The 13,712-nt window shown below is 36.1% G+C and overlaps 1 protein-coding gene across 14 annotated transcripts in view; it reads left to right on the forward strand.

Annotated features, from left to right (window-relative positions):
* ERC2 (ELKS/RAB6-interacting/CAST family member 2) overlaps positions 1-13,712 on the forward strand; it is a 402,457-nt gene that overhangs the window by 167,246 nt on the left and 221,499 nt on the right. For all 14 annotated transcript variants that reach the window (XM_026792408.2, XM_074549878.1, XM_074549880.1 and 11 more), the window contains one exon: positions 635-770. In XM_026792408.2, the coding sequence (XP_026648209.1) occupies positions 635-770 (136 nt within the window). The remainder of the gene's footprint in view (positions 1-634; positions 771-13,712) is intronic.

Below are 13,712 nucleotides of genomic sequence, written 5' to 3' on the forward strand. Positions count from 1 at the left end.
AAAGATTGTTTCATTTCCTTAGGAATGGCTCATACATTGGTTTGTTGATTATCCTTTTTAGAAGCAAGTCCCATTAGAAAAAAATGATAGAAATGTTATTGTCATGTACAAAACTATTTGTAAAGGCATCCTTTATTCTTCATGGCATATTTATTACCTGACCTACTCCATCACACTTTAATCCACCTAAACACTGTGTTTGTAGTCCAGGTTTTAAAAAATATAATTTCACAATGTACATTAGTAATCACCTTCACCTTCTGCTTCCTTTGAAATGAATGCTTGAAGCACCTATTAAAATTGTTCCTGAATGCAGAGCGTGTAAGGGTTGTTGGGTCATCTTCCTCTTTCAACATTTTTCTGCATAGATCTCAGAACATGTATGTATTTTTGTGAGGAAATTATAAAAAGGGGGAAATCTTGTCAGCCCAAATAATTGCTCTACCACTCTATAATTGAAAGCTGTTTTGATATGCCACCTTGAAAACAAGATGTGGTTTTATTGTTACAACTGATGCTTGGAAAACTTTTGTCTGTTGGAGAATCAATGCCCTGTGTTGTAGTCACAGAATTAATCTCTATTGCAAAAGAAGTGGTTGCAGTCATTAACACTAATTGTGTGTGCAATTCTTAGACATATGAAGGACCAAAACAAGAAGGTTGCCAATCTGAAGCACAATCAGCAATTGGAGAAAAAGAAGAATGCACAGTTGTTGGAAGAAGTTCGTAGGCGAGAGGACAATATGACTGACAACTCTCAACATTTACAAGTGAGTGTATTTTTCAATTGTTTTTTAAAGCTATCTAAGAAAATACACTTCTGTTCCAGTGTGTGTGTTCCAGAATGTGTAATGAATTTGTTCCCACAAAGAGCTGATGGGTCCTTCCTTTTCTACCAGAGGATGCACTGCTCACCTCAGTTGTATCCATTAAATATTTACTATTTAGGGTAAGGAAAGAACCAACAGAATGTGAGGATCTCTGCACAGTTGGTACATCAGCAACTGTTCTTTCTTACAGTTGGAAAGAAAAGGTTCAAGTATATAGGTTCTGTGTTTCAGATAGACTTTGAGCCTTATTCCTGGAGAATTTCTACAGTTTGTAAGTTACAGAGTTTGGTGGTTGAGAGATGAATGTTCAGCTGATCTGTTTAAGTGATACATTACATACCAGGGAACTTGTATTCAAGGCCACAAATTTGATGCTTGACTTAAGAAGTATTCTCTGAGATCTGAGTGTGAAAAACCACGAAGAGAAGTGCTGATTTCTGTTGACAACATCAATGTCTCCATGCCCAGTGTTTATAGGCAATTTACAGTGCAAAATATCAATTTTGCCTTGATCTGGTTAATATAATGTGTTTCTGGAAAATTTCCAGTGGATGGAATTTGACCCTCTCATGCTTCATATGGTTGTATTTCTCATGTGTTCCTATATGCAAAATGGAAAAATTAACACCACATCTCTTTAGGCTTGTGTTGGTGAAGCTTTATGTCAGAATCAAGTTCAGGAAATGATACATTATTTATGCATCTGTGCGGTGTTATGTTTACTTTACAGCCTTGGTCATTACATACTGATTGCATCACCATGCATTCCACTGCACAGGATAGAGCAATAAAAGCTTGTGAAGGGTTTGGTCTGCCAATATGATATATCAAAATTAAATTTCAGTGTTGAGCAGCTACTTGTAATTATAGTGGTTCAGTAAAGAGAACAAATTAAGCTTATTTTTCAGTATTTTGGAAATCTCTTACAGTGGGGTGATGACTGGAGAATAGAAGCCATTCTCAGGATCCTTGATGTAACTGCTATGTTTGGAGGTTTCTACTCGTGAGATGAGATTGGGTCTAGCAAATGGAGGTGGTGTGGCTGAATGGCTTGAATTTAGAAAGAAAATACCTATTTGGTGTACAGTTCTTCTATTCCATTCACTTCCTGTGAAGCATCTATACGCTAGGAACTGTTTATGGAAACCAGCTAACCAAGAACATTTATTTCTTGTTGCTATGCCTTAAAATGTCAGTATTTTAAAATTATGTCCTTCAGCATATTACTTTTAGCAATATATATATATTAGGTAATATATTACATTCCCTGTAGCTGCAAGAACAGCAGGAGAAAGGGAGCCTTGGTTGTCTGTGCTGCTGGATTGCTGGTAGGGATAATCCTGCCTTGTCTGCCATACAGGCAATCAGCTGCTGTTATCAGTTTGCTGCTACAAACAGTTGTATTTTCTCAAAGATTTCCAATTTCCTTGACTTATTTCTTCTCAAGCATTTCTTTAACTGAAGTGTTTAAGTGCTGAAGAGTGCATGGAAGCTTGAGTTTCCCTGGGATTGTAAGATTTTGCAAGGTTTTGTTGGTCTACAAAAACAATGTAGTGAGTCTTGCAAATAAAGTAAATGCTATGACATTGAATAGTCAAGTCACAGTGCAGGTTACATGCCTGATGCACTTTGATTCTGCTGATAGGAAAGTATTTTCACTGATACAGTTTATTTGTTTTATATGTGTAAGATAATTACAAATGCTAGGTGAGAGCATCAACTCTTATATGAATCTGGTAAGTAGGTGATTGACTTGTTGAAAAGCAAATTCTAATGCTCCAATCACTTAGTCTTGGTATAGAAAGGAAATTTTTTTCATGATTTAAGAAAACTCCTCCTTCATGGAGTTTGCTTGTGTAAAAAAGTAACAGCAGTGATCTAAGAATTTAAATGAGGCAGCATTTTTGGGGAGACAAATGCTGTGACATATATTTTGAAAAAAATTTTAGGAGTACTATGCGTCTGCTAATTAAAAACAGTTTAATTAACATCTTAGTAAACCGTAGGGACTGGGCCACCTTTTCTTACTGCTCTTAATAACTTCTACTGCTTTTAGTGGAAACACTCTGCATTTATATGCATTTATAACACAAAGTGTTTGTGTCTACAGTGTACTTGTTACATTTGTGAATGATGTATTGAGCTGTTAGGGGAAAAGTGTATCCTGAAATTCTCTGGCCTGATGTAATGACTGTATTTGTTGGCTAGCTGTGATAAGCTGGCTGTTGGCTGGCTGTGATAAGCTCAGCTGAGAATTGAAGAGCAGTCAGACTGGTCAAATTACATTTACTGCAGCCAAGTCTCAGTCCCTTTTGCAGAAGCAGTGGAAAAGATGAAATAAGAAAGTGGGTATGGACCATGCAGGGGCTGCCCAGGGCACACTGAGATGATCAAGTGCCACCCTTCCTGTGCAGCTCCCACAGGGGCTGGAGCTGTTCCCATCCAGCTGTATCTGATGGCTGTGCAGAACGCTGGAGTTTCTTGGAAGCTTCAATGGTGTGTGCTCATTCCTGAGGCTTGTAGCACCATGTGTCACCATTGGTGACACTGTTAGCAATCTTGTCCTGTAAAAGCCTCTCAAAGCTGGTTCCTGTGCCAGTGTCAGTGCTTGCAGGGCAAGTCTGAGTCTCTGTGGTCCCATCCCACAGCACTCCAGGGCCACTGCTGTGATGGAGAGTGCTCTGGGATGCCTGGGGAGGGAATTCGCTTTCGTCTGCCTCAGCTATCACCTGTAATTGTGAGTGATGCTTCAGGTGTGGTTTTGAGGGGCTCTTTGGATCACTGTAAAATTGGAAACATCAGGAAGCCAGATTAATTCTTGGGAATGAAGAATAGTTATGAGGTTTTCTGTTTTCTTCCTAACACAAATCAAGGGCAGACCTGTGCAAATCTTGCCAGACATGATGGTCATATATTACACAAAGCATCACAGCAGGAGAGCTGGTCCTTGAACACTTTATCATGAGTTTCTTTGAGAATGGTGTATCTAACATGCTTTCATTTTTCTCTCTTTTTTTGGTCTGTCTTAAAAATGATAAGCCTTTTTGAGAAACACTGAGCTAAGAAATATACAGATACCATGTTATAGATCTGTGCATAGTTCTTCAAGTCTCTACAGGATCTTGAAACCTTAGAGATGTGAGACTTGTTTATTCCCTGAGATAATTTTTTTTCTTGATTCTTGTGTGGAACATGTTTCTTCCAGTAACACTGGTACCCCAGTAGAATTGGGAAAGGAAACATTTGCATAACATTGAGAACTTAAATGCATTTGGTTTTGATTCGGATTTTCAAATCTGCTGTAATAACAGCAACAAAGTCTTCTTGTTTCTCAAGAGTAAGCAATAAGGGTGCAATAAGAATATTCCCATGTGTCTCACAGCCTCAAAGGGAATGGAATATACACTCTTGTCTAATTATGCTTTTCATAGATGTAAAATATCAATAAGTGATCCAAGTCTAGAAACACTTCTGTGTGGAAATTTTATGCAAACTGTCCAATACATATATGTTACAAAAAAAGGTGCAGGGATGAACCTGAAAAGAAGTTTAATAATTTTAATACCCTTATTCTGCCCTGATCTGCAGCTTCTGGGTGTTTCCCCCTTTTCTTCCAGTTCATCTGCTGGCAAAGTTCTTGACTCTCCTTATGTTTTAAGTGTTTGGGTAATTTGTCACAATTCTCTTTGAGGTAGCTTGGGTTTTCTTTGGCTGGAAATCCACATGCGGAAAGAGATATTTCAGTACCAAAATTGTTTTTGAGTGAGACAATGTGTAGTTCTCATTGATTTCAAATATCATATACAGGCAGCGTGATCAATGGTGTATGCCTGCAGTACTGCAGAACAGATTGTGTACACATGTACATTTTCCAGGTGTAAATACCTCACTTTTTAAGCAGAGTTCAGCTTGTCAGTCATGCTTTTTCATGGGATGTAGTGAGGCAAGGCAAGAGTTCCAGTTTTCCAATAGCTCTGTACTGGCTGGAAATTTAGTCTTAGGTAATGAATAAAACATGATGAGGAGGAAGTCCTGTCAAAAGAGATAAAAAAACTGGCTAGTTAATATTACTGCTTTCGGATTCTTGCCATGTGAATATCTGTGATGTCTTGATCACTGAAAATAGCTCCCAAGAGGTTTCACAGCTAGTCAGCATGAGTGCTTAACCCTGGATTTGTTTCTTTATTTGTCACTGTGTGCTTTACCGTATAATCCTACCAATAATAGCTCTAAAAATACAAAATGTACCCAAGACATTGCACATTGCTGTATGTTACTTCTGTGTCTTATAAAATAGCATGGCCTAAACAAGGGGTATATCTGACTTTACTATGACTTTGCTATGACTTCTCTTAATGCAGTGTATTTCCTACTGCATTGTCTCAAAAGCTTTGATACTATAATATAAATACAAAGAGGAAGCTAGGGAGTGAGATGAAGTCTTGCAAACAAAAATGAGCAGAGCAGTGTAATCAGTTCAGAGACAGAGGAAGCTGTCCTGACTGCTATGCAGACAGGCATTAGTGTATGGAGCTGACACAAGGCAGGAGAGAATTCATTGCATAAACACACAGCTTTGTATTAGTACCACTGAAATTCATATGCAGTGACAAAACACAAACTTTTAAGAGGTTAAAATCATGAGCTATTGTATTAGAAGTAAATTCTAATTTAAGCATCTGTCTTAAGGTGGACCAATACCTTTCTGGACAGCTTTAATAATGCTCAGTGTTTAATAATTCTCAGGTGTTGGGAATTTAGCTGCTAAGGACTGGAAAAGTACAAAACCATGGCTAATTCCAAGTCCTGCAGCTAAATTCCCAACACTCAGGGTTCTGTATGTTTCTCTGTTTAAAAGGCTGGTAATTTTTGTAGGGGGCAGACAGAGATAAGATGAGGATTTTACCTGTTTACACCATTCCTGTTATTTCCATGATGTGCCTGTGTGAATTGCAAGTTGTGGTCTAGCTCTGATATGAGAATTGCAGAATTGCTGGGTACCTCTCATACTATTGTGGGCAGAGGATGAAGGGAATGAGGTGACCTCTCTCAATTTTCCTTTCTTAATAATGTAAACAATCAGAAAACACAGATGAGATCTGTTGTAGATAGACTTTTGAAATATACTCAGAGACAAGAGGAAGATATGGTCTGCAATGCTAGTGAAGGTCTTTCTTCTCCCGAAGATTTCTGCTGTCAGATAAGAACATTTTAGGAGAAACTAGAAGTTCAAAAGTGTCCAGACTTCAGCAAAATATATAGCATATTATGAGCTTCACACAATTCAGGGAACCTTTTTTTTTCCCTAGTAAATATCTAGGAAAAAGGCAGGAATTGCATTTTTTGAAGTGGTTCTTTTTGTGGAGCCGAACATACATTTTTAATAGACATTTAACAAAAGTCTTTTCTGTACTCAGTGATAATGAATCTATAAAAGCCCCACAAGTGTAGTAGTGGAGATAGGCAATAGGAAAAAAGTGAGACAAGCTGTGGTGCTGTAGTACAATGTATTGAAAAATTATTACCAGATTAGAAATGTATACTTACAAATCTCAGGATAATCCACTCAAACACATGTAAGAGTATTGAAGACACAGCTAGCATACTTATCTTTAGATTTCCAACATAATATAAATACAAATTCGGATTGTAAACATGGATGGACATTTAGGAATTTTCTTTCCTTGGCCTGTGAAAGTTCTTATGCTGTGGATAAATTCCATATGTGTTGCTGAAACGTGTGTTGAACTTCAGCCAGTAGTTTAAGATTATGTTGAAGAAAATATTTCTAAAAGGTTTCAGATGAAGAATGGTACTTGAGAATGTACAGAGGGCAGGAAGGTTGATTGGTAGGTCTGAGGATCAATACCAGAAGTGGGTTTTTTGGGGGGATTTACTTTGACATTTGTTTTCATTGTGCAGTGTAATCCCCAGAAGCCAAAACCACTCCTGTTATAAAATGTCCCTGTAGACAATAAGTGAAAATCTCACTTGCAGACCAATTTCTACTAGAATCAGAGCCTCTTAACATTTTTTCCCTTTGTCATAATTGGTGAGATGTCAGAAGTAGTGGGTTGACAGAAATCCTGCAGTGTTCTGTGCTGTGTTGATTTAACCACATATGATATGAAAAAAAATGTAGTGGGCAAAGCATTATCAGCAAAACCGTTCTATGCAGTTGTCGTATCCTTTCTTTTGACTGGTGTGTTCCTTTATATGAGTAAGTATAAAAGAACATAATTTTTATTGTTAGAAATGGCACAATCTATTAATTTTGGGATTTTGTGTAAACACACAGTATAATAGAATATTATGTATAATTTTTAATACACTTTTTGCATTATTACAAAGACTTGTAGGACATCCCATATCAGTCAGTCTGGATACTGACTTTCTCAGTTTCTACAGTTAAGTCAGAAACTTAATGTTTTTCAGTATTGCCTATGTAATGTTAATTTCCTGGCTTTAGTTACCCAGGAGTAAAACCTGGACTTCCTGATTTGCAGTTACTTAGAAACTTGCAACTATTGACAAGTACTTTATGTTTAAATTAAATCAGTTATTGCTACTTTGTGCTTTAATATGGTCTGTTAGTTGAAAAGGGCATGTATGGCAAGGCACTGGAAGGGAATGTTGTTGTTGGAAAAAACAAAACTGCAACAATAGGAAACAGAAAAAAATTAATGTGATACAACTTTCTGTTCTCCCCCTCAGTATGTAATAACTCACACATGCAGGACTCCTGTTGTCTCCAGGGGGCAATTGCATTCACATGCTTCAAAAGAAATAGTTCAGTTAAACCAACTCTCCCTACCCAGCAATAATTACCACAGGTTTACACTGAGATATAGTTGCAAAAGGTTAGTCAGTAGGGCATCTGCAAATCAAGTTATATGTCAACTCTACATCAATAACCTCATTATATTAGATGTTAGTATTTCAGCACATGACTGTCCAATATAGCATTCCACATATAGCTCATTTTTAGCTTTTACATTGAGTTACAGCTCATCTAATATGTTACTAAATTATGTATTTAAACACTCTGTATGACATAAATTATAATCAATGACAAAAGCAATGATTTAGATTGAAATTCTACAAAGTGAAACTGCAATAAAATGTCTGAACCTATTTGTGTAGCTGCTTTCAATATAAGATGAATATAGGATGTTTAACCCTCTAATATAAGAGAAGTGTAATGGCAATTAGTATTAGCACAGATTTTCCAATTTAGGCATTGTTTAAAAATGTTACCTATAGATTTATAGTGAAAGCTGTTTTCCCTGTATATAAAGAGCCAAAAAAGGTAAATATATTCTAAAAGTACAACCAATTACCTAACTTCTGTGCAAACTCCCTCCATATACTTCCTTATATTTGTAGCTTACCACAAGCTATAACACTTTTGCTGAAAGCTTGATAGGCTGGATGGAAATATAAAAAAGTTTTCAAAAACCTTCTTGTGGTCTGCACCAAGCTCAGATTTCTACCTAGTTCTGTAATTTGGTTTTGAATTTACCTGCTTAGTAATCAGTGAGAGCTGCTGCTGCTGTTTGTCACTCTCCATGGATAATTTTCAAGTCTGGTACTAATACATTTGGTCAGCAAGAAAAGTTCTGCCTGAGTAAGTCTAAGTAGAACTATTTTGATTGATTGTTAATTGGTTATTGCCAGATTTATACTTATCTCTCATTATGAGTACTCTGTAATAGCCTTGTACATTATTACTTTTAGACTGTCTTGTGTAGAGACTGGAAAGAGAAAGAAAGCAGAACAGCTTCATATATAATCTTGTCCTACCTTGGAAATGATGATTATTTTATTGTAGCCCCCTCTTTGCTCTGAGAAGGTTTTTTGTGAGAGATGAAAAATCCAGGGCCAAATATCATTGTGAGGTAGAAACAAAAAAAGAAAAAAAATATTGGTATTAAATTTAAGAACTTCCGAACTTGACAAAAAAAGCTTTATGAATAGAGCTTAGAGCATCTTGAAGAATAGACTTGTCAGTAGTATATTGAATGAAACTGAGGCATAAGAAATAAAGGTTGTGTGCAAAGTGTCCCAGGTGGATGATGGAACAATTATGGAGCACAGACTTTCTCTGTCCAATATTCCCTTTACTTGTGTGAACTGTTGACTCTGAATATTTTACTCATGATACTAAAAATGTTGCTAATGAATTGTTACTGATTGGGGTACTTAGTGCAGGTGAAGTTGATATAGTTTTTAGTCCAGTGAGAGATCAAAAGTTTGTGTTTAGAATACGAAAGACAAGGGAAACCACGTACCATATTAGTGATTTTGCAATTTAGTAATCTCTTGATTCTCAGAGGATGGTGAATAACAGCTGCACATGAAGAAATAGTAGAGTACTGATACTTGCAGTTTAGAGGCAGATGTCTTTTTAAGCAAAATTGTCAAGATAATCAGATAATTCAAAAACAAACACTGCAGTATTAAATTTTATAGAAGGTTTTTCTTTCAAGTTACAGCTAGGATCCTTAACAAGCTTTTCTTTGATCCATTACTTGTGTTTATATTTTTCCATTTATCCTTTTCCTTGGGAAAGTCTGTTTTGCTTTCTGCATCTGACAAAGATTCCTCTACAAACACCTTGGAGAAAGCTTGACAGATTTGGGATATTGTTGAATACTAATTTTTTCACTAAATAAATGTTTTAATACAATTAGAGCTTTTTTCATATGACACCTATAAAAATTATCAGTAGGGAAAAAATGAACTTATTTTAAAGTATTAGTCCAATGTAGATAAGCTATAAAAATGTTAACTTTGAATCTGAATAGTCACAAATATGCACAGAACACAGATTTTTTTCATATATTCTTTTAAAAAATACATTTTGAGTTATTCTTTGTATTTCTATGACATTTTAGTGACATGAATTAGAAACGCTTTTTCTGATTCATTTGTTCTTTAGTGGAGTAAAGTTTTATTGAGCAGTATTATTTGGCATTAGGTAGTTACGTTTCTTTTCACAGTTGCATATTGGCATAATGGAAGAAGCATTTTACACCTCCTCTTTAGCTGTCACACACCTTTGTCATCTTGAGAACTACCATAATTTAGCCATCTAGAAGTTCCTTCAGAGATAAAAGCCAGGTGTTTGTGATCCCCTCCTCCTCTTTGTTTTTTTAAACTTCAAAGGGACATTATAACAATGGGAATAGTGTGTCACATGAGTGCTATAGTCTCTTCGTTTTGAAGAAAGAATTTTGTGTGTACCTGCATATGGGGTGAATTCCTGGCTCTACTAAAGTTAATGCAGTTTTTGCAACTGCCTTGTCAGACAAAGATTTCTCACATGAAGAAAAAATAATTAAAAAAACCCTGTACAGACAAAAAATAAACTTAAAAGGTCATTGAGAAAGCAGATCTCAAGTAAAAATGGAAACAGTCCATTGTCATTCATCATTTACATCTGATCTGTTGATGGGAATTGTAATTTGTGAGAAAGTCCTTCAGCTGTAAGGCTTGTCAAAATTGGCTTTTCTGTCTGGGTGTTCTTTTATAAGAACATTTGACTGCCAAGTCCTAGCAAATATAATTATTTCTCTTAATACAGACATTAGAAAAGATTGCTCAGAGGTTGCTGTCTGGCTCTTGTGCTTTCAACATAGGCTTTGATCTTTTATACATGATGGCTTTGTTAACCTTTTTCTTATGAAACTGATAAACACTAAAATAATTAGTGTCATAAGCAGGATAACTAGCAACTTGAACTCCTCTTTGGTCTCTTTTTTTCTCAGTTTGAAGTAAGCACATCACAAGAATACTAAAAATCTATCCTATAAAACATCACCTAGTAGATTCCTGCATTGAAACCTTTGCTGTGAAGACATTAAATGGATACCTGGATGAAGGTGTCCTAAATCTATTGTGGTGGATATGAATTATAAGCTATGCTTAGCTGGCTAACATAAGCTAACTTGTGTATTGTCTATTGTGTATTGGTGGGCAATGACAGGATGTGAGGGAAGGGCCAGGGAAGGTTGAAGTTGGATATTAGAAAAAGGCTCTTGGCTGGGAGCTGAACAGGCTCCCCAGGGCACTGGTCACAGCCCCAGGGCTGTCCGAGTTCAAGAGGTGTTTGGACAACACTTATGGGTCCCTTCCAACTCAGCATATTTGGGACTGTGTGATTCTGTAATTGAAATGTGTAAGAACTACCTGTTAAATTAAAACCCAAATTATCCAGTGGACAGTCAAGTGAAATAATGTATCTTGCCTCCTGAAAATGTGTATTAAAAGGGAAAGTGTCATGTAATTGTTGTCCTGCATAGTTTCACAAATTGTAATTCCCCTGTTTTTTGTGCTGTGGTACTTGGAGAAGCCAGGACATGATAAGAGACATGTGAAGATTTTTCAAGAACATAAATGCAGTGACCATTTCTTCATTTGTTCTCTATGATATGGGTAAAGCAAGTATAAACCTGTGTTATCTAGCAAGGTTCTGAAGGTCCTGGTGTGTCTGATAGAATTTGTGTTCTGTTTTGTCATCTGTTTTCTTAATTTTTCCCTCTCAAATTTATTGTTCCCCAAACTAGTTCTCGAATGTAAAACAGGTGACCAGATGTTTCAAGTAGTGATTGAAAGCTAGTAAATCAGGCGGAATGTAACTATAGCATTTGTGCTTTAAAGGAAAATTTAATCAGTGATAAACTCAGTGAGTGAGTAAATGCTTTTAGAAATCTTAGGATGCTAAAAAATAGCTCAGTATTTGCATGAAAATTTGAGATATTTAGCACTGAATATGTATTCCCAAGGGGGGGGGGGGAACCCCTTTTCCACTACCTTTTTTTAATGTAATTGAACAAAATCTAGTCATAATATGAATATGTGAGCTATACTATGAATTCAGAAGGAGTTTTACAAATTATGTAGACTACTGTTAATGTAGAAGTGTGTGTGTGTGTGTTTCTGGAAAGTATCTGTACTTCACAGGATTAATATTTGAAATATGAATGAATGGAAATCTGCTTTAAGGAACGTGCATTTTCTGAGACTTTTAGTCTTAGTCACATTCAGCATCCCTATTGCTGTTACACGTCAGTATGTGTTTAAAAAAGACAGTCAAAGGAATAAAATCTTTACAGGCATCATGAAGGCTATTTAAAGAAAATTATATTGGCTCAGAGGAAATGGATACCACCTATCATAAACTGCTTTAATAAGACCAAACAGAAACCAGCACAATTAAACAGCAGGATAAAGGAAGCTATCAAAAAACAAAAACAAAACCAACTTTCTCAAAACTGAAATTTGTCTAGTTGAAAAAAACAGAATCATAAAACCTGGCAAGTAAAAAAGGCCAAATAGGCTGACAATGAAATGCATGAAGAACAATAAGGAATAAGTAATGAAATGCACCCAAACTGGTTGTTTTCAAATGTGTCAGAAGGTGGAAGCCAGCCAGAGAATCTCTAGAGCCAAAGATAATCAAGGCATATAAAGAGTGCTTTCAGAAAATGGGGTCATGAGGTCAAAAAAATGAAAGATATTTCTTGTTCTTGTGTTCAGATAAAAAGAACTTGGTAGGTTCTGCTTCTAGAGCTCCTTTTTACAGGTGAAGTATTGGAAGATGTATCTCAGAGTGAGACAGCAGAAGACACTGCACAACAATTATTAAAATTACCAATGCTGTCATCATAGGATCTGAGGATAATTCAAGTTGAAAGGTACCACCAAGTTCAAACTCTTCTTAAATGTAGGGCGAGTTTGTATTCAGGCCAAGTTCCTCTCAATACCAAGCCATTTTCATGCTAACCTTGAAATTTAAAGGTGAAATATGAGAATTTCTAACTTGCCTAAGAACTGGACTAATGTGACATCTCTTTCTAAAAAGAGTTCCATATAAGTTTTGCAAAACTACCTCCACATATGACAACCTTATTGGAAAAATCAAGAAAAATTGTTTTTTAAAAAGTAGAATTAGTGGGCATTTGACCAACTAATTTATCTATATAACATGCTGGTAGAGGAGCCCAGTGCTTTTCCAAAAAAATTAGGCCATTCCTCCTCATAAGTTTACAAGTCATTATATTTTTCAGAAGTCCCATAGGAATGGACATTGAGACTTCGTCATGTTTTTAAAATGCCTGGAAAAGACTGAATAGTTTAAAGAAATAAAGCATCATCAACTTGAAGACCAAGGATTGCTTCTTTAGTTGTGCTTCCTTGCACACTCAGGGTACTGGATAGTATCTAAACAACAAACCCCATAAGGGAAAGTTAAAACAAAAATGCCAACTGTTATAGAATAAGAAAGACAATATGATATGAAGCTATGTAATCATGTTACTAAACGCAGTACTGATGGCTAAAATTTTAAATGTCACTGGGAGAAGTTTAGTGAAAAAGGTTTTCTTAAGAAAAGAACATTTTGGCAAACTCAGGCTGATTTATGATGGTAGGAGGAATTCTGTGGGTTTGCATGGTTTTGACCTTAAACCTGCAAAAATATGTTGGATTTGGCAATGTTTCACTTGGAATTTTGGCTTTCTTCAAGCCCAGAAGTCAAAGAAACATTTGGGATGTGAACCAAAGCCAAAGAAAAGGTTTGGATGAACCATACATTCCATAACAGCCAAGTTTCACACAACTGTGACTTTCATTTTCCTCTTTTCTTTGTTTCTTTACACTTTTTTTCCGGAGCTGCTCTTCTGTTTCTGAGTCTCAATGGATAGGAATCTCTGTATCCAGTAAAAGCCTTTTTACAGTCCATGCCTAAGGAGATGAGAAGGGAAAACTCAGAAGGTTTTGTCTCTCAGTTTTATATTACAGCAAAATTTGAACGAAAATGAAATGATAAGATGCCCTCATGTCCATTTGGGAATATTTTTTAGTGGAAGTGATAATGTT

The sequence above is a fragment of the Zonotrichia albicollis genome, chromosome 12 (genome assembly GCF_047830755.1).
Source record: "Zonotrichia albicollis isolate bZonAlb1 chromosome 12, bZonAlb1.hap1, whole genome shotgun sequence".
Taxonomy (NCBI): Eukaryota; Metazoa; Chordata; class Aves; order Passeriformes; family Passerellidae; genus Zonotrichia; species Zonotrichia albicollis.